We start from the raw sequence: 21719 nt of genomic DNA, 5'->3' as shown, positions 1-21719 counted from the left end.
TCCTCCCCTCCCCTTCCCTCCTCCCTTCCTCCCCTCTCCACTACTCTCCAATCTTCTTTCCATTTTTCTCTGCTCCCCAACAGTTTGAGAAAAAAAAAAAAAGTCAGAGGAATAAAGACTCCCAGAAAGAAGGGAGGGGGGAAGCAGGGAGGTGGAGCCGCCACAGTTGTCTAATGAAACACATCTTTCTGATCACTCTCCTGTTTCGGGCCTCGGAAAAGAAAAAGGAAGCTCCTGGATTTGGACTAAAGTCGACCAAATCGTCTCGTGACGCTGCAGCAGGCGGCTCGTGTCGGCTCTTCCTCTCCCTCTCTCCCTCTCTCCCTCCAAACACTGTGCACATCAGTCCATTTCCTCCCGCTGCTCGTCGCCGCCGACAGATAATTAGATGTGAGTGAGCGCGTCTTAGCGCCGCTCGCCGCCTCCTGCAGCAGGTTTTATTAGAGGATTTTGGGGCCATCTCCCTTATCGCAGCTACAATGTTTACAGACAGCAAAAATCATATATATATATTTTTTTTTTCTTCGTCTTCTTCTTCTTCTTCTTTTTAATCTAAGAATCTTATACGAGACAGACATGGACAGTCTGTCACCATTGCCACTATTTTTTCATTGGAGATCATGTGAGCAGCACAGGACGTGGTTGGCCTCTGAAATGAAAACACACTGTAGGAGCAATAAGGGTGAATTTACAGTGGGGGAAAGAAAAGAAAAGAAAAGAAAAGGACCGCGGCTGCGGGAAGACAGTGAAGCTCGCCTGGTCTCCGGGGGGCGACGGCGAGCGGCGATGACTGACAATCCATTTGTGTTCTCGCCTGGAGACTAACAGCGACAACCGGAGAGGGAGCCGAGCCGAGGGGCCGCCGCACTAAATATCTCGCCGACCGGTCGCAACACAAGCCAACAGACGTGTGGGGAATTTACCCGCTTTGTGTTTTAATAGTGAAACAAGCAGCTGCGACTCTCTATCGACCCCCCCCCCCCCAGGTGAGATTCTGGTCGCTGTGGATCACGTTTTTTTTCTTGTTTTTTTCATGCGCACTCCTGTTTATACTCGTGTGACACCCCTCCCCACACCCCCTGAGCTCGGAGGAGGGGGGACGCGACGGCGAGAGGGGAGGGGGGCATGGGGGGCAGCAGCACTGGATGTTTTTTTATGAAGCGAGTCGTCGAGAAATGAATCGTTAGTCTCGGTTTTTACTGCTCAGAATCACCCGAGCCGGTCCTTGTCCTGTTTGCCCTTAATTAACAGCCGTTCAATTCCCCTAATAATTAGCACAAGCTATTAGCCATTTTACATCACTCTTCATTTGTCGACAATTAAAGGGTCTATTATTAAAAGTCATGCCACGTGGTTAATTGGACAGAGGGGCTCTGCGGCGGCGGGGGTAGGGGTGGGAGTGTGGGTGGGTGGGGTTAAGGGAGAGGGGGCGGAGCCAGAGACCCGCGCCTGTCCTGACAGTGGAGCCGAGTAGACGTGAACCGCTGATGTTATTCCAGCGAGTGGGAGTCGGCTGCCTGATGTGAGCTGTTCCTGCTGTGAGTCCATGAACACTGGTGCGCACCGCTAGTTCGGTTAGCGCTGGAGCTAGTTAGCCGTCACCTCAGCCAACGGTTCAGAAGAGTCGCTGAGTGAGGCGTTTGATGGCAGGTGATATGGAACCAACTGTTGCATCTCATTTTGCGAGCTGGGGATTCGCTTTGTGAAAAAGGAAAGTCGAGGAAAAATGGCAGCAAAGTCATCAAAACACTTGAACGCATCTCTTTTTTTTTCAACAAGGGCGACAGACTGGAGATATTTGCGTGTGACATTTTAGGGGCTGGATTGGAATACAACGCGCTGTGTGTGTGTGTGACAGGGTGCAGCTTCTGAAAACAAATGCGGGGATGCAAGAGGAGGCGGCGACAGAAGAGCAAACAGGGAAATAAAGTGCAGGAATGAGTGACGGTGCAAGTTTACGGGCAGGAAGTGAGTTTTGAGAAGAAAGGTGGGAGGAGCCGAGGTCAGCCAGGACGGACCGGGAGGGGGGGAGATGGAGGAGTCCTTTCTCCTCCCGTCACCCCTCCTCACCCCTCACCCTCTGCCAGGGCTTAACAAGTGGCAGGAGAGGCAGGCAGGTCGCAGCGGCGCTGATTGACAGAACAATTACTGCCAACACGCACGCCGATGGAGAGGTAGACATCTCCAAATCGAATTTCACCATACGCGCGCTTACAGGAAGGATTTTTTTTCGGGTGCTGGGGGGGAAACGGCAAAATTGCCCTGCCTGCCTGCCTGCCTGCCTGCCTGCCTGCCTGTCTGTCTGTCTGTCTGTCTGTCTGACGGTGAGTGCAGCACAACTGCCTGTAATGCATTATTATATATGTATATTTAGATATGTATGTACATATGTGTGTGTAAAAACACACACACCTACACCTACACACACACACACATACATACACACACACACATTTGGCTCCTTTTAAAGCGGAGGAAAGCGATTGCCCTTGATCAAGGTCGGCTGCTTCTAACTTTAGAGGCACTGTTTGGCAACCGGTTTCCTCCGACACTGACTGTTCATCTGTCAGCACAGTTAGAGGTGCAGGGGCTATTTTTAAACCCCCCCACCCTCTCCTTCTACCTGGTGAGAAGCGGAAGGTTACTGTAATTAAAAGAGACGGCACGGACCAGAACATCCCCAACACAATCATCAAACAGCATGTACGACTTAGCGGGGAAAATGTTTCAGGTTGCCAGATCGGAGCGAGTGAGTGAATGCTGAGTAACACTGGGTGTTGTGCTTCAGTTCACGGTAACCTTTTGAAGTAATTCTGAGAAGATGAAGTTATAGTTAAATCGAAAAACTTTGTCTACATTGATTCCAACAATATTCTAATCAAAGAACGAAGACGTGGATAGGTGGCTAGCTTGTTAATGCAATAACACGGTGAAGCAATCTGGCACCCTCCTTAATTCTTTATTATATTTTACCTCACACATCTGCTTTGGAAAAGAGCCCACAGAAAGAAGAAGCCAATCTTGAAACGTGACTAGATGAACTTTCTGTCCATTACATTTCAGACCGATTAGAGTTCACCCAGGAGTATGGAAGCTTCCTATTGGTGTGAGTGGCGACATTAGCAGCACTCTGTCTTCTTGGTTTCTTGCTAAAGCTAGTTGGATGATACATATTTAGCACTGTGAAAAGCCTTCATGCTATTTTTTTCTTATTTGCTTGATTTTTATCTCATTTGTTGCAGCCAACACACGAGTCGGTTTAGCAGCAGCTGGGCTAATAATCTCTAATTAAGACCTAGTGAGAAAACTTTCTCCTGGAGGTCAACAAGATGAAGAAGCAGGCAAAATAAGTCAATCTTGGATCTCACACCAGAAAATCCAGTGGAAAGTTCTTTGCTGTTTGCTGTTATTTCCGTCTCTTCGTCCTCTGCTCTAGGAAAGCCGATTCCATCCGTCTCATGCCGCCGCTGCGGCCATTAGCCCCGCCCCTCCTGGCACCCCGGCCTCAGGCAGCTGCGTTACACCACGCTCTCTGACTTTCTAATTAGCTTATCTGGGAAAATAAGGATGCCGGGCGATTCCTTGCTCGAGCAGCCCAGCATCCATCCGACCGCAGGGAGGGCAGTTGGCACCAAGTGCCGCCGAGGGGGCCGTTTGCCTTCGACAGGCAAGTAGGAGGAATTATGGTCAACTCTTCCCCCTCTTGTCTGCGAAACTCACAGACTTCTCTGATGTTATCGTCCTCTTTTTTTGTTTTGTTTGGTGAGCGTTAAAGTGTGCAGACAATTTAATTTAGACCTTTTTTCCATTTGGGATGCCGGGGAGTGAGTTGCAGATTTGCAGGGTTAAAAGTTTCTGCTTGGGTTCTGAAAGCACAGATGTGACTCTGTAATAAAACTCCCAGTGATAAGCAGAGTTTCAGAACATACAAGAAACAAAAGCTGATATATTTTTAATCCGTATCCTGGATTTGACTGAAATTTCAGAGTCTTGCTAGGAAAGGACTGTTCTGTTGCGACCGACCTCCTGTGTTGCAGAAAGTTTTGCATGTTTTCCAACGATGATAAAATTCACTGTCAGATCTCTGAAACGCTTTCAAGAACCAACGTCCTTTTTAACTTCAGCCGTCATTTATGCCGTGTCAAACACGCAACCCTGCAGCCAACGTTTTAAATGCCAGGTTGGAAAAAATAAAAAATAAATCCGGGGGATCCGTCGTCCGTCGGCTCGGCAGCCTCACCGGAGCCGTGAGGCGGAGAGAGAGAGAGAGAGAGAAGGACGGAAGGAGCGATAGAGGGCGGATCATTCCACCTGTAGCGGCAGGCGTTGGGCAGGGCTGTAATCTGACAGTTGTCTCTCAGCGAGACGAGCGGCTTTGCCGAGGCCAGCCGGGGCCCCGGGGCCGGCGTCGCCTGGAGAGACGCGGCGGCCCCGGGACGGAAGGCGCCTGCACGGAGAGATAAAGGCTTCAACTCCCGGGTTAATACTGACGATTCCTCTGATAAATACAGACGTGGGGGTGGCAGGTGGTGGTGGTGGTGGAGGAGGTGGAGGTGTTGGGATAGGAGTGGGGGGCAGTCTTCCTCGCTTTTAATCTCTCTCACACTTTGTGTTTTTCCTCTTGCAGCCTCCCCACCTCCTCTTCCTCTTCCTCTTCCTCTTCCTCCTCCTCCTCCTCCACTTCCTCTGTCCTGTCCATCCTGAGCCAGTTCGGATCAGACGGGCGAAGCTCTCTGCCTTTTTCTTTTTTTCCCCCGTTTTTTACATTATTATTATTTATTCCATATCTGTAACTGTCAAAAAAAAAAAAAAAAAGCCGACTGCCGTTTCAGGAGCTGCCCGAGCTCTGTTGGAAAGTCAAATAGAGGAGCCTGCGTTCAAAACGAGGCTTTCCACACATGCACACGGACTGCAGAGGTGATTGGGCTGCAGAGATGCCGCCGCCCTGCTGTGTCTGTCACCTGATCGCTTGATCGCCACATGATGAGAGCAACCGGAGGAGCTCTGGGATCAGAAAGACCCAGAAATGCAATATTCCTGATGGTCAGATCAGGGGAGAGTGAAGATTTATATTAACGTGTACGTGTGTGTGTGTGTGTGTGTGTGTGTGTGTGTGTGTGTGTGTGTGTGTGTGTGCGCGTGTGTGCGTGTGTTACGTTTTAAATATCTGTGACACGTCCCATCCCCTTTTGTTCTCTAACTCCCCTCTTTACAAGACGATATATGCGTTTTGACAAAGGTTCACAGGTCTGAACTACTTGTGTGTGTGTAGTTTAAACCGTATCGCACACAGATTGATTCTGGGGTTTTTTGGACACTGAATTATTGCAGTGTCGCTGTTCACCAGGTTTTTCTAGTTCACTGTTTGGTTTGTACTTTTCTTTAACAAAAAAGACAGAAGAAGTCGAGAAAGGTGTAGTTTTGTTGCCTTGTGCTTCTGCCTTCATTCCTTCTGCCCCTGTTAGCATCTCTCTCTCTCTCTCTCTCTCTCTCTCTCTCTCTCTCTCTCTCTCTCTCTCTCTCTCTCTTTCTTTCCCTTTGTATGCCGAGGTTCAGCTAACAGCTCTTACATGACTGCTTTTCCACCATCGGCTGGACAATAAAAACTATTTTAAGCCTTGTAACTGACAGCCGCGCCGAGAAGAAAGTGGGTTGTTCGGATCAGTTCAAGCACTTTGCAAAAGTCCGCCACAAACTTCGAACGGCGCGAAACTCGTGACTCGAGTCGCGAGAGCGGAAAAAAAAACAAACAAAAAAATGACGTTGCGCTGGCGGTTCATCTTCGCCAAGTTCCACGCAGCCGTGCCCGTTGTCTCCTCCCATTAGCCCGCCGCCACGCCGCTACGGAGTCCGACGAGGATCGCGGACAGAGACGGCTGCGGGTGGCAGATGCCTGGCTCTTGCCGCGGACGCCCTCCGTCAAGCCGTGACAGACGTCAGGGCTCCTCTCGGACGGCGGCACTTCATCACGCCAGCCTGTTCCCCCTCCTCGCCCCGCTGGACACACCAGCCCGCCTGGCAGACGCAGCCTTCAAGCCCAGCGCTGCACCGACAACCCCCCCAACACACACACACACCGAGCCGTACACAAGTATCTCTGCATCCATCAGTCAAGCGTTATTACATCAGACAGCCGTCATACAGCCAACCAATGGATCACATGCTAATGTGCTCAGATGCGTCCTCACTGGAAATCTGAAGTATCAGTCTACAGGGAGTGTGTGTGCGTGTGCGTGTGTGTGTGTGTGTGTGTGTGTGTGTGTGTGTGTGTGTGTGTGTGTGTGTGTGTGTGTGTGCGCGCACCAAGGAGAAAAGTTATGAAGACACATCCAACACTTTGTTTGCAGTTTCTCGTCTGCAGTCCAGATCACAGGTGAAAGATTTACCACCAACCACGCTCAACACGTTCCAAGTCACTCAAATCCACCTCACCTCCCCATTCTGATGCCGGCTTTGACCTTGCAGCCACAGGATTTGGCTGCTGAGCCGTTAGCGCTACCAAGCTAATGAGAAGTGCAACAAACAGAGCGGCCTGTGATGCTGAAGAGGCCTTTGCGAATGTCGGCAACTCACCATTTGGGCCGGCTGGTGGACTTGACCACAGGAGACATGCCGTCTCTGTACAGGCTCTTGGTCTTGGAGAAGTTGACCACATTGAAGATGACTCTCTGAAAGAAGAAGCAGAAGAAACACGCAAAAAACATTTAGCGCTTTGTGTTCACATGGAGAAGCCACAGACAGAAAGTCAACTCAACCTGGAGCCCAGTCCTTTAATGCAGGGCCACTTCGAGGAATTGGCCAGGTTAACACACCAATGAAACCAGTTTAAAATCCCTGTGAGCATTCAAAGTTTTAAAAAGACATGTTTTACGGACACATAAAAAAAATATTTCATAGTTATTCAAAGTTCTTATTATAACAACTGGAGATTAAATACATTTAAGCAGCTTAATACTGGAAGCCTTTTGCTGCCCATGTATTTATTCATTCATATTTATTGATCCATCCAGTCATGTGACACTGACATCCAGCCGAGCGGAGACACATCAACAGTTGGTGGAGGAGATCAGGCGGCCTCAGAGTCCTGCCGATGACACCGTGTGGTGGAAACACAGTTCCTGAGGGAGAGGAGGGGCCGCTTCTAATCTGAGAGGAGTTAAGCCCCGCCCACCCGGAGGGGATGCAGCCTGGGCCCCCGCACACTTAGCCTTTCCCGGGGCGCAGGACACAGCAGCACACAGCAGCACTCAGAGTCTGGCAACCCCGCCTCGACCCGACCGGAGACTTTTACAGCTTAGCTCAGCCTCCCCCCCCCCCCCACCCCACCGACACACACACACACACACAACTTTGTTTGCATGATTAGGATCAGCACAAGTGGTGGTGGTGGTGGTGGTGTTGGGGGTGGCCGGCCAGAGGGGGGAATGAATAAATATATTTTTCTTTAAAAGTCAAATGAATGGCAGCGCTAATGCTGCCGCGCGCTAAATGAATCCTATTGATGGCCCATATCAAATTACCCGCTAAGTCCAGGTGGTGGAAGTTAACCGGCTGCTACTGAAATCCTATTACAGACTCCCCACTCTCCTTTTTCTCCCCCCCACCACCACCCGCCCTCACCCATTTCCTCCCCCCCGCCCGGCCAGCATCAGAAGGAAAGAGGGTGGGCGGGGGGAGGGGGGATTGTGGCAAGCTGATTCAGACTTAGGTAAAATGACATCTAACTGATGTTGAGACTGGCAGCAGGCTCCTGTAGCAGGGAGATAAGACCATTGCTGCTGGCATTTCAATTACACTTTACTGCCCTGCACATCTGTTGCGAGAGCTACTTTTCAGCCTTTTCCCCCCCTCAGGCAAATAGAGCCTTTACTCCGACTCCGCCGGCTCTCTTTGACTGCACACAGCCTCCCCGTCCTCATTCTTTACCCACAACAAATTCAGATTGTCTCTCCCCACCCCTCCACCACCCCACCATCCCCTCTATTGCCTCCACCCACGGTTTTGTAATCTATTTGCTGGGCCTGTTTAACTCTGCGGGGGAGCCGCGGCTGGACAGGTGACAGGAGGCGCGGCTGCCACCGCCAAGAACCGGAGGAAGAAGAGGAAGAAAAAGAAAAAAGAAGGAGGGCTTTAATTGTAGGCAGACTAAAACACAATAAGAGCGCCGGAGAGGAAATAGTACCGTAGCTACGGCACAAAGAGTCGGCATAGTAATTACACCACGCTGATAAAAACCCGAGTGGGAGAGGCAAAGTAACTGGAGGTAAACAAGCAGCGGGAACAGGAAGTAGGAGCAGCCGAGCCGAGCTGCATAATCAGTTCTGCGTTGTTCTCCGGCAGAAATAGACGTAACGTTATTTTTTCCTTAAGTATTTAAAGGTCTTTAGCAAAATCACGGCTTTTAAAGGTTCCTCGAGGATTAGCCAAGATCAGCGCAATGAGTTTCGTTTCTTTTAATTAAACATGTGTCGCACACTTTTTTCGGGAGGGAATGACTGCTCCCTTTTCTCCTTTCACGCCTCCATTCAGGCCATTTTATCAAACACTGCCCCCTCTGGTCCAAACAAAACCCTGCTTAGTGAGAATAATCGATCAAAACCTCGTCCAAACTGACAGCCAAAGGTGTTTGGAGGAGGTCATTTCCCTCTCGAGATTAAAAAGCTCCTGCCACCACCGAGCGGCTGATTACGGGAGCTTTTCATTTGGGAGGTCTCTAATTTAAGCTATTTGGTACCGACGAGATGACCTGCTGCGTCCCAGAAGTTCCAACGATCATTAAAATCCCAGCGATTTGAGTGTGGAAGTCTGACGTGTCTGCCGACAGAGGATAGAGACAATGCTTCTGCTCATTTATTCATGAGCGCAGCGTAAACAAGACGTGTGAGAGAGGTGAAAGGTACATTTGAAAAAATGTTTTCAACCTTCCCGGACCAAACATTCCTGCAAATCCCTCCATCCCAGTCAGTCTGATGCACGTGAATCAAGCTGAGTGCTACGTGGTCGATTCTCCAGATCATTAAAAAATAGACACAAGCGAGGATGCATGCGTGTTTGTGTGTGTGTGTGTGTGTGTGTGTGTGTGTGTGTGTGTGTGTGCTAACCCTGGAAGATTTAATTAGGCTGGGAGCAGTTAGAAGAGATTAACATCCATGCTGTCTGAGCTGTCATGTCGGCGGAGCGTGTCAAAGCCGAGCGCCGGCCCATCGCCACCGACTTACAGACGAGAACAGGTGTCTCCGGATGTTACAACACAATGGACATCTACGAATACGCGAACTTGCACGGGGCGTCTCACAAACAAGGACACCCAAACGAGCGTTAATGTTGCAACACTCCCAAGTTCTGGCAGTAGCGAATGGATCAAATTTATCAGCACGGAATTAATGAGGGAGTCTATCAAAGGCAATGAACTCAGAGCCTGGAATCCAAAATAAATGAACTAATAAACTAAAATGTGCTAACACAAACCCGAAAGGCTGCACCAACGCCGGTCATGTGACCTGGGCTGAGCGGCGTTAAGGTGACCGCCTGGAGGAAAACGGAAGACGCAGCTCCACCGTCTGAAATAGCCTCGGCAGCGGAGCCGGCGGTGGCGCCCCACCGGGATACGATTACAACGGGGCCCAAAACGCTGCGTTGTGATCTCCCATCGATCGGCCCAGTGGTCAGATAGCGTTGCTTCCTGGAAGAAGGCCGGATTAATTATTAAAGCGCCGTTCTAAATGCGTCGGGCCGAGACCTCTGCAGGGAGGAGTGCCGCATCCTGTCGGCACCCGCATCCCAGCAGCCGCTAGTGAAAGTGATCTAAAAACATGATAAAAAAAAACAAAAAAAACAAAAAAAGGGAATAATTCAGAGCAGGTGAGTGTAAAATTTAATAAAGGTCAGGCTTGAACATTTCTGAAACAAAGTTTTGTTTATGTTTGCAAGACAAACTGCAATGTGCAAAAAAAAAAAAGTGTTTGTATTAAAACAAACAGGCTACAATCTGTGTGAATAGCACGAGGACCGCGCAGTGTTCACACCACTGGGAGGTTGTTTATCACAGTTTTGGCAGGAATCTGTTGTGCTGATGGGTCAGTGGTGGAAGAAAAAGAAAAAAAAGAAAAGCTGAGAAATGGCCAGATGGAGGCGTCCACTCCGGAGCTGCAGCCGGCGCAAAGGAAGCTCGTCTCTCTACCTGGAAATCAAGCCGCCGAAACACCTCCGTGCACTCGAACTGTCGCCCGGTGGTCCAGCTAACAATGTAGCTGTGAAAAATTCATCCCCTCATATCGCAGGCGAGGTCTCCAAACCGACTGAGACACGCCGCGTCGCTCCCACCGCGGAGGAGGCAGCGGAGCGGCGCTGCGTGTCGGCGGCCGTCAGAGACGGGCAGCCTGATCGCTGCTGGCAGCCCTGCCTGTTCCTCTCTTGTTGTCTTTGATCAGTCTGATCACTGATGCACAGCTTGCCAGCTACCAGCAGTATTGGGGACCACCTGACACCACCAGCAGCGCCACGCGCACACACACACACACACACACACACACACACACACACACACACACACACACGCAAACACACGATCCAACAGCAACGCAGATAAAATACACTCATTGTGGAAAATCAGAGATGGCCGAGGACGACTCAGTAATTAGCTGTGATGTACGAATGCGGCTCTCAGCAAATGACACCTTCTAAGTTCATTGATTTGAAAAAAAAAAAAAGAGAAACTAATAATAATTGCTAAAATGCTAAAAGTAAAAAGCAACGTTCAGCTGAAGATTTTTGATTTGCAGCTTCATTAATTTGAAGCTTTGCACTTTGAAATCCATTTTTACACTGTAATTGAAACAATATTTGGCATTTATTTTTGCTACCTTTGAGTCTGGCCGGAGGCGACCTGCGTTGTGGGTGTCACTTTGCTCTCTGGCCAATTTCCGCAGGTGTTTCGTACAATTTTCAGGCTCTTAACAGACCAAACAATCCATATCGCCACCGCAGAGGAGGCATGGTATTGTTTTGATTTTCTTTCTTAAATCAATACCTCAGATCCATGGGATGCAATAATTACCTGCTTTTGGTGGCCGTTATTGACAGCAGATAACATCCCGGCGTCATATTTTGAAACTGAGATAATAGCCTGCAGTTCGTGCACACCTGGGGGGTAAACATGGTTAAGAACCAGCTTATTCAATACCAAAAAAGTCGCAATTAAACTTGTAGGCTTTTAAGCAGCCACTTCCTGGTATCTGTAGGCTGTATTTCTTGATGCAAGGTGGGTCACAAAAGCAAATCTTGAAATTTTGGCACTCGGCGACGAGCAGGAAAAGCCCCCGTTTTTTTCACAGCGATTTTGTGGCGACTCCCCAGGGCGCTGCTGTGGCCGAGCTCACGCCGGAGGCGGCTCAGGCAGGGCTTAGTCCCTCCCGCCGAAGGCCGAGGACGGTGCCGAAGGTCACGGTCCGACAGCGGGCGGGGCTTTCTGCGCCACGCGGGAAACGCCGAGGGACGAGCCCCGAGGCCCAGTGGGAGGAGCCAGGGGTCAGGGTCCGGCGTGAGGCAGAAACGAGCGGGGGTGGAAGACTGCCGGGACTCCTATGGGACCAAGTGCACGTGCACGACCTTGACTTCAGTCTGCAACATGTAACCTGACAGGCTGAAGTCGTGTGCCGCCGCTTCCCGCTTTGTGTTTTTGTGTTTTTTCAGCTCTAGCCTGATGCTGTTGCTGACAGTTTTGCTCCCTGATGACCAGTGTGAGCTCGAGGTGCTGAAACAAGGAGGAGAAGGAGGAGGAAGAGAAGGAGGATAGGGCCCTTTAAATACAGCAGCACAGGTACACACACACACACACACACACACACACACACACACACACACACACACAAACAGAGAGAGAGAGGAGACGTCAAAACAATACAGTGATTTTTTTTTATTTATTTATTTTTTTGTGTGTCTTGCGGTGCCTCTGTTTGTTTCTACTTGGTCCGAGATGCCTGGTGGAAAAGTGAGCTAATATGCGGAGGGGAGCAGCGAGACACTTCGCTATTGATCCTGAGGGCCAACAGTCTCCCGGCAGAGGCCCTTTTTAAATGTCGGCTTTTAATTTCCTCCCTCTTCCCTCGCTGAACTAAAAAAAAAAGATTTATTCAAAGCAGTGCTGTTCCAGCAGATATCAGATAGCACGGTGGCAGTCTTTTAAAAAGCTTTTGTTTGGTTTCAGCATTCACGGCTTTTTGTGTGCGACTCTTTAATTCAAACAGAGGAGGAGGAGGAGGAGGAGGAAGTTTCGCAGGGCGGCGAGTTGAAAGGCAATCTCTCCCCTTTCATTGTAAGACAATGTACCAGTGGAACTTATTTAATTATGGCTTCACTCGGGCTGAGTGACGCCGATGGCTGAAGGACCTCCACACACTGATGGAGGTCAGACGCACACATGCACGCATGCGTGCAGGCAGGCAAATGCTAGAAAATAAACTAGAGCAGAAAAAACAAACCATGGCAAACATGTGTAGCGTTAGCATCAGGAGTACAGCAAACTAGCTGCTGCGGTGGGAGATGGAGATCGGTTCATCTTTCTGAAAGTCTTTTATTGCCTGGATTCAATTTCCAGACCTGGTGGTGCAAACGCAATAAAGTAACATGCAGCTATAATTAGATTTTAACATTCATGTTGTGATTTGTAAATGACTGTCGCTGCGCTGAGCTCTCCGGCTCCACAAGGGCTTTTGGAATTATTATTATTTTTTTTTTAATTAATTTACACCATGTAGAACCCATTTTCCCACCTGAATCTTTTAAATGCCAGAGGATTAGTGACTACTGGTACCGATCAGCCACACTGTCTTGAATACATTGGCAGGAGCAGGAGTCCGGTCTGCGATGTTAATCAGAGTTTTTGAGATGCAGGGCTAACAGTGTTTTTAAGGTCTGATGTGCTACCCATTTTGACCTATTATTTTCACAATTCACTGACTCGCAAGAGGGTAAATTGCACAATGAGACAGCACCACAAGTAGGCCTGGCACAGGACTGATGATTGATGTTAGTATGTTAAATTTTGCCATAAAGTGCTTGCAAGATTGTTGCTAGCCAGGCAACCGGGGTGTGGTTCTGTATTATGTCTGTGTGAATATGGGGGTGGGCGTTTGTCTGTGTGCGTTGGTGGGGAGGGGTGGGTCCGTATGGGGTGGGGGAGGGGCAGTGGAGCTTTTTATTTTTTCTCACAGTTACTATTATGATTGTTGTTCTTATTATTATTATTATCTTTCTTTGTTTTGCTTTGTTTTGTTTTGTTTTATTTTGTTAAGCACTGTAGGTTGCACATGTTGTGTATGAGCAGTGCTATACAAATAAAGTTTATTATTATTGTTACCAACAGCAAGGGTCCAACTCTTTCTCTTAGCAGTCAAGTCAAAATTGTAAAAAGTGATGCTGAAACTATAACTACATAGTGGTGGCCAGAGGCTTAGCTTTAGCTGTTAGCTCATCAGTGTAAAATTGCCCAGAACTGAAACTGAAACCAGGCATACATAGTGACAACCATTGTTCCAACATAAGGCTATCGAACAAAATGAAAAATAAATAAATAAATAGCTTTCATGGAAAATTCTCAGTCCACATTCCAAGAATAACGACCACTTCCTGTGCCCGCAGGAAACAAGAGGAAGACTAAGAAGGAGCTAAAGCGTAGCGATGAGCTACGTGCCGCTGTGCCGTGCTGCACTTCCGGCCAGTTGACTTCCTCTCCCTCAGCAGCGGCGGCAGCCACCGGTGCTCAGCGAGGGATGAACAGAGCAGCAGCAGCAGCAGCAGCAGCAGCAGCAGCGGAACGCTGCTCTCCCTTCCCAGGGTCTCTTCTCCCCCCCTGTGCATTCGTCTCCTCACCTCCCTGTCCCCCCCTTTTCCCCTCCCGCTTTAAACATGGAAGAGTTAATTTGCTCATTCTGCAGGCAGCATCCCTTTCTATTTATCTTTCCTTGCCCCCCCCCACACACACACACACCTCCCCGACCCCCCTCGAACCCCTTCGCTCAGGCGGAGCTGCGCTGTCAGGCTCCTCCAGAGCAGCGGGGTTGTCAGGAGTGATGGATGACTATCAACCTTCTGCTGTCTTCCACTACGCTCCTGGGAGATTTACAGGCTCGCTGACTACCAGGCATGAAAACCAATCTCTCCTTCTCATTCCTGCCTCCCTTTCCCCTCCGTCCGTGCCATCCCCACTCCTTCAATCTCTCGCCGCCTCTATTTCGACATCTCCTGCGCCGCCGCCGCCCCAAAAAAAAGAACAGGAAAAAAAAGAGGCGGCAATAATAGAGAGAGGCGTACAAAACAATATTGAAATTTGTGCGTGGACAGAGGGAAGTAATTGCTCCTCTTGAGGGTTATTGTGGATGTGACAGAGGGGAATAGCGTCCTCAGAGTGATACGCCTGGACTCTGACAGCCCATCTCACCCAGCCCCATCTTCTGCCATCGCTCCGGGGCTCCTTCTCATGTTGCAGAGCACATTTAAAATACATCTATGTTCCCCCCCCCCGGCAGTGACGGTTGAGGAAGTGGAGAAAGCCGATGAACTAACTGTAGGGACGTCCTCCGAGACATTCGCAGAAATACAAACAAAGCCCTCCCCCCCACCCCCCACCACCACCGCCCCCGCCCGCTGCATCCGGCAAAATAGAAGCTTGCTCATAAAAAATGTTTTGGGAAATAACAAGAAAATCAGCAATCTACTCAAAAATACTAAGTGGTTCCATGAGATCGTGCGTTAAGTAAATGCTCAGTGAGTTCATTTCATTAGCGGACTCAAAGGGAAACATGAGTAAATTAGCCGTGCAGAACTTAAACCATTGCAAGGTTACATCTTCTGCAATACAACACACTTACATAATACTGTTAAAGGCCCAATGCTGAACATTTAAATGGATCTATTTGCATAAAACTGAATTCAAAAAAATCCCTGATAATCAGCATTTATGTTCATGTGAAGAGCTGGTCCACAGTGACCCAGAACATGGATCTACACAGGGTTTGATGGTTTTACCCCGATAATACAGCTGGTGATGTGTGAAAACAAGGATTAACATCAGAGCAGTCCTTCATAGATGGACTTTGCCAAAGGCAGAAAGATGTTTTCAGGGTGATGCTGTGGTCATCCGTGTCCTGCGGGGGGGGGGGACGATTCATCCCACCGCCTCTTTGAAACATATGTTTCGATAGCGGAAGCTAAAGCGAGGGCGCCGCTACTGGCAGACATCGATGCATGATAAATAATAAAGAGGCGCATTAGCATTTTTGCTATGAATTTTCTGGATCTTTAAATATACTCACTTTGCTCATGAGTCAATGTTGCAAAATCGAAGAAATTACTTAACAAAGCTGCGTGAAGCCACTTGACACAACAAATCAAAATGTTTCACCGTCACTGTCTTAAAACAGATTCCAGCGCAAGGACAAAAAGCACATCCTGCCGGCTGGACTTCCTTCCCCTTCACCAGTTCAACTTGTAGATCACCTCCATAAATTACCAATTATTGTGCGTCGGAGATTTCGGCAGCGTGCCCCGGGAAGCACCAACCTTTCAAAGAGCGTCTGGGGAGAAATCCAATATTTGCATTCATTTGCAAATTCGGCGGCGAGGAATCCTGCTGGCGAGCGGAATAAGCACAGCCTTTAATGTGCACACGGTGCTGACGCCACTCTTCGGCGCCGCCTTGAACGACATAAATGACATGTAAATGTTATTTAGATTGCCGTCTAATGGCATGCAAAGCAGCGCTGTGTCGCGCCTTATCAAATATTTGAATTAGAACACGCCGGCCCCGCCAAACTTAATGATACCTGCGAGCGTGCACGCGCATAAGGGCTGTTCGTCTGCGTTTCCACGCGCGCGTGATCCCGACTCCATAGCATCGCCCCCTGTCTGCGCGCTGCGTCGTCGCTTATGTGCGAGACGAGCTGCTTGAACGACGCGTTCGCTGACATTTGGCAGGCTCATTAAAATCAGATCACAATGGCGGCGGCTTGAGGAGGAACTGTTGTTGTTGTTGTTGTTGTTTGTGTGCCTGTGCTTAGACAAATCGCCGTGCTTAACCTTTGATTTCGTGGGTCTTGTTAGCTTTGCGCTCTTAGAGTTCCTCCGTGATTCAGGTGGATGGCGCCCGGTGGCTGGAGGTGTTACTGCCACAGTGAATCAGGGGCTGTCGGCATCAGGTTCCCCCCAAGAGGCGGCCGGGGGCGTCTGCGAGGCTGCGGTTACTCCTTCATATACTGTATAGGATTCATTCAAGTCGCTAATGTTGTGAGAAAGCACATGGTTCTGTTCTGAAAATCCTTCTCAAGTGAAGAAAGCCACATTTCTCCAACCATCAAGGCTGACATTCAACTGAGGCCAACATCAAGCATGTTGCTGCATTGGTATTTTTTCTTTGTTGTGACAATGCCTCTTGGAAATGAATCTTATATCATCGGAAAGCCTGTTTATTCCCCTTTTAAGCGATGCCACTTGGAAGAAACATGCACTTGTGGGGTGAGCAGCAGAGCTAAGTGCCTTTCCTTACTGGCATTGTATAGACTACAGGTTTCCTTTCATATGTATCAACTTTTCTCACCCTGAACCTGGTTATTAATCAATTCCACCTAAAAAAATAAAAACTGATGTGGAAATACACTGCAGTTATTGTTTTTTGGATTTACCGTGTCTCAAAGTCCACATGCATTGTGGGAGACGGAGTTTCGACAGCGGTTCTTGCAGGACACATGAAATGACACGGTGGGTTGGATTCGGCCTGAGGGCATTGAGATTTCCACCTGTCATACACCCTCCCTGCATATGTTTTTGGTGGATTAATTGGCGTTATAACATTTATCTTCCATACAAAAAGGGGCTGCACTGATAAGTGAACGGCTGAGGGAAGCTAGCGCGCTCGCCCGCTGAAGCCACCGAACAAGATGACGCAGGAACAGGCGAGGTTTTCTCTTCTTTTTTTTTTCGCCACCGGCAGCTCTTTTTTTTTTTTCACGCCTGCACTCCAGTAATATCCGGCGTCAAAGCAAATATGTTATTTTTGTTGTCTTGCACAATCTGCATTAATTAGAAAAAGCACCCCCACTGGTCGGGCGCCGCACTACCGCCAGGAGCCACAGGGCGAGAGGAGAGGGGGAGGCAGAAAAAGAGTCATTTTGAGATGAATAATGGATTTGTGTCTGCAGGGAGTAAAGAGGATTCAGAAGTGTGTGTGCGCGTGCGTGTGTGTGTGTGTGTGTGTGTGTGTGTGTGTGTGTGTGTGTGTGCGTGTGCGTGTGTGTGAGTGTTTCCATCCTGCACCGAGTCTATAAATTTGTCCTTGGTCATTCCGAGAGAGCTGGCCTGTTCGCCGACTCCTCCAGGTTGTCTCTCCTTCTTGGTTTCAGTCATTAAACGAGAGAACGTGAATATGCAGATGTGGAGGGGGGGGAGGGGAGGAGGGAGGGGGGAAAGGAGGCAGCAGCGCCGAGATGGAGCAGAGCAATAAAATCATAAATAAACAGGAGCTTTGGGCTTTTCCTTTTTTTTTTCTCCCTCCCTCTCCCTGCCACGGTAACTGCTGCCATTTGACCCCCGGGCGGTCTGCCGAGGACGGCCGTGATAGATCTGCCCTTCTCCGTCCTACAGCTGTTCACACATCAACAGCAGAAGTTCCAATTAAAATGTTCAAGTGGCGGCATCTTTATCGCCGCTGACACTCCAGATAGCCGTGTGTCACTTCAGGCCTGGGTAAGCTGATGAAGGAGACTGTGTGGGGGGAGAGGGAGGTTAATGAGAGTCCAGTACTGCTGGCAGTCCGCACTCTCAGTCTGCTGCCACCGGCCGTCTCACACACACATACACACACACAAACACGAGCGAATACCCAGAGCGCGCACACACACACACACACACACACACACACACACACACACACACACTCTCATCTCACACGTCCAGACTAATTTGAAGAGCTGCTGAAAACAGAGAACAAAACACAGGGGTCAAAAGGCAGTGGTGTGTGTGTGTGTGTGTGTGTGTGTGTGTGTGTGTGTGTGTGTGTGTGTCGTCAGTGCGTTTACGTCTGCTCTCGCAGTAGCTACATAACTGCCGGCGGGCAGGGGAGGGGCAGGGATGGGAGGTTGAAGGACACCGAGGCTCATCGCTGACAGTTGTGCTGCTTCAGCAGGAAGTGATGTCACAGGTCAATGTTGAGAGGCGGCGGCGGCCCCGGCGAGGGCGCTCACCCCCGCAGCCCTTTGCTGGATAAGCACGGCGCAGCGACGCCGGGGCTAAATTCAGCAGTGAATGTCTAAGCGGCGAGGAGCTCGCGGTGGAATATCAATCGCTCCCCCCCCCCGTTTTCCAAATGAACGAACTGTCGGCGGCCGGACCGTCTGAAGGAGGTATGACGACGCACCTGGCCGGGCTGAGCAGCAGCAGCGGCGGTGCCAGTGGGATGAACGAGGAGCCGTCAGTCCGACGAGCCCCGAGAGGACGACTGCAAGCAGGCCGGATCGCCGCCTGACGTCAGAGAGTCAAGCTGCAGTTTCAGGTTCACGTCTGTTTGTTTCCAATCCCTTTAACGCTAGCAATGAGGACCAACATCATCACCAGGATTCTTTACTGTCAATGTGCGTAAAACACGTTGCAACTTCACATAGCCGCGAACTCTTCTAGCAGCGCCAATTCAAAGTGTGATGCACTTTGAATTTAATTAAAGCTGAAATTTCCTGTGCCAAGCCGGAGCAGCAGACGCACAAACAATCCAAGCATGTCTGTGCAGTTTGTGCGTCTGTGTGTCCTTGTTCCTCTCCGTGTTGTGAGATTTACTTACACGGGGATGTTTTTACAACTTGTTGCGACGGAGGAGGCATCAATCACAACCACGTTGACGTGACCGCCATCATGACGGAGCGACACTGAGGACATTTGGATTTGGATGAGGTGCAAATCCATAAATCCTATCCACTATGCAGCCATCACTGCTGCCAGCCGTCCCACGCAGGGCGGCAGGTTCAGGTAGCGTTCAAGGCAACATACCAGCTAAAAGGTTTAGCAGTTCACCACAAAGGCTACCGGACGTTGCTACAAGGTACAACATACATTTACAAACCGCTCATTGAATGGTACAGAACATGTGTCCTGTACACAGGAAGGTCCAGGCTGGACAGTGAACCAGTGGTAGGTGAATCGATTCAGATTCAGATATCGATAATCAACCCCGACACTGGTATCCGTATCAGCTTGATACTTGCAGCTGTTCCGTCCAACAATAACAGGCAATCGTTGGTCCTTTCACATCTGGCACTGCAGGCTTTGCTCCTCCCCTTTCCTCCACTACCCTGCTTGTTGTAGCGCAGTCACTTGACTGAGCAAATAGTAGGTACCATTAAAAAGATGTGTGTTATGCAACTAATAGCAGAAGAAGAAAAAAGAGCATGCAATCTGGAGCTTGTATTAAAATTATTACAAATATAAGATAAAATACACAATATTATAAATACAATTAAATATAATAATTAAGGTAAAAAAGCGTTATTTGTTTCAGTCTCAATAATACTTGCTCTGAATCATTTGATATTGATTTAAAATAAATCATGGCAAACCCCTGTATTGAACACAGTTTTATATCCCTGCACTTGTCTGCCTGCATTTAGACACATTAACATAAAGGCAACCTTTATAAAAGCCTTCATTTCATTGGCAATTTTTTTTTTCAGCTCCCTTTTCCTCACCGCTGCCCGAAAAAAGGATGCCGTTGGATGGCTTTTTGCTTGTGCGTACCTTTTTGTTGGCTCTGTGTGATTGAGAGACTGTACGAGAAAAAAGAGAAGGGGCGGAAAAAAGCAATCTTCTCCATGTCGAGCTCATCAACATGCACGGCAGCACATGCGCAGTCACGAGCGCGCACGCCCGCCCGCACGCACACACACCCGCACGCCACTCCTCCGAGGGAGACCGTAAGAGAGAGAGAAAAAAAAAAAACGCAGCTTGCCGTTTTCTTGTAGCCGCCGTGCCGTCTGTGTGACGCAGCCCATTGTCTGCGTCTGTGTGTGCAAACGATGAAAAAGGATCAAAGTGGACAACACAGGCGCACCTGCTGCCGCGGAAGAAGAGCACGAGGAGAAGGAGAAGTAACAGGATGACACGAGGGAAGGGGGAAAGGATAGGAAAAAAAAACAATGGATGGGCTTTTTTTTTTTCTGCAACAAGGAATTACCATCATCACTCCAGGACACAGAGGCAGAAGAAGAAGGTGGGGGGGGAGACAAATCAAAGTGTCCACAATCCATTTAATGCATGATGGATTTAATGTGCGGTGTGATCTCTGCAACGTTACACGTAACAAAAAGTGATAGTTTTCCCTCAGTTGACTGATTACAGTCTGATAAGCATGGAAAACACCACACCCATCATCGACTGGCTGCAAACAGATCGATACGGCAGCAACCAGCGCGCCGAGCGCATCGGCTAGCGCACATCCAAATAATAAAACACACTTCTGAGGCAACAAATACCTCCAGAAGGCGAGCCGTGGCCCGACTTACAAGAGACAGGCAACAAGGGGGACTTTGTAAAATGTGAAGCTGTTTACTGAACAGGACAGCACCAGTGGCGGACTGGGGGAAAGGAAAAGAGCCGAGGAGGAGGAGGAGGAGGTGAAGATGAGGGGAACAAAAGACTGGAAATCCCAGTTGGGAATGATTAAATGATTGGTTTACATCCGAGAGCCAAGCACAAAGACAGAAGTGTTCACCTGAAAGCTTGAAAGTTAAGCGATCAGTGTAGTGCAGTGAATTTATATCTTTAATTTGAACAAAAAGTTTTTTTTGTATATGTGTTAGTGATCTAGTATCTCGTATCCAGTGATTCTACTGGGGAAAACTAAACTAGACATGTTCTTTTAGTGTGAAGTGGAAGCTTTCATGTAAAACACCTCAATTCTGAAGTGTCGCACAAAATACGATGACATTTCCCTCTCACTACCTCAGATAAATCACTGGACAGAGTGTCGGCACTGTATGTTCACGGGACGGTGAGCGGGGGGGCATTCCAGGAAAGTATTTTTGGGGTTTTTTTGGCGACGAGATCACGCGGGACACCCAGTCAAGCCCTAAATCCCCGGGAATTGGTGTAAGTCGCCTGCTGCACCTCCAAAGGCTGCTGCAGCGACGGGATTGGCTGAGACCGGCTGGGGGGCGACGGACTTCACCCCTGAGCCCCTGGAAGAAAAGGTGGCCCACAAAGAGCTGCGGCGAAATGGACCTCGGCTTGATTAAATGGTCACTGAGTCGGAAAGCAGCTCTGATGTGATCTGTGACCTCCAACTGCCCCGAACCCCACCCACCCTCCCACCTTCCTTCTTTTCTTTTCTTCATTTTTTTTTAAAGAAATGATTAAATGAAAGCACCTACAGAAAGAGCGCGGAGGGACTCGGAATGAAGAGGAAGGGACTGGTGGGAGGGTACAAGGTCCCCCCCACTTAGCGCAAACACTGAAGGAGGGGGACAATAGGTTCCGGAGAAGGGGGCCGAGGTGAAGGGGGGGGGGCTCAGGCCTAATAACCACCTGCAAATACAACGGGGAGAGAGAGAGAGAGAGAGAAGAACCCACAGACGGACCGACCGCTGGAGCGTCCGTGAGCGCTCGTACTCGGGCTTCACTCGGGGCCCCTCTCCAAACATTCTGAGGGGGGTTTCAGAGGGTCTCTCCGGGGAGGCAGCATATCT

The 21719-nt window shown here is 49.3% G+C and overlaps 1 protein-coding gene across 1 annotated transcript in view; it reads right to left on the bottom strand.

Annotated features, from left to right (window-relative positions):
* Positions 1 to 21719, bottom strand: part of agbl4 (AGBL carboxypeptidase 4) — a 350340-nt gene that overhangs the window by 140932 nt on the left and 187689 nt on the right. Inside the window, exon 5 of the mRNA XM_076022940.1 lies at positions 6574 to 6668. Within this exon, the coding sequence (XP_075879055.1) occupies positions 6574 to 6668 (95 nt within the window). The remainder of the gene's footprint in view (positions 1 to 6573; positions 6669 to 21719) is intronic.

This window comes from Nelusetta ayraudi, unplaced genomic scaffold (assembly GCF_046127955.1).
Source record: "Nelusetta ayraudi isolate G7.1 ecotype Tasmania unplaced genomic scaffold, CSIRO-AGI_Nayr_v1 ptg000013l, whole genome shotgun sequence".
Taxonomy (NCBI): Eukaryota; Metazoa; Chordata; class Actinopteri; order Tetraodontiformes; family Monacanthidae; genus Nelusetta; species Nelusetta ayraudi.
This window is presented reverse-complemented; position numbering and strand designations above follow the sequence as displayed.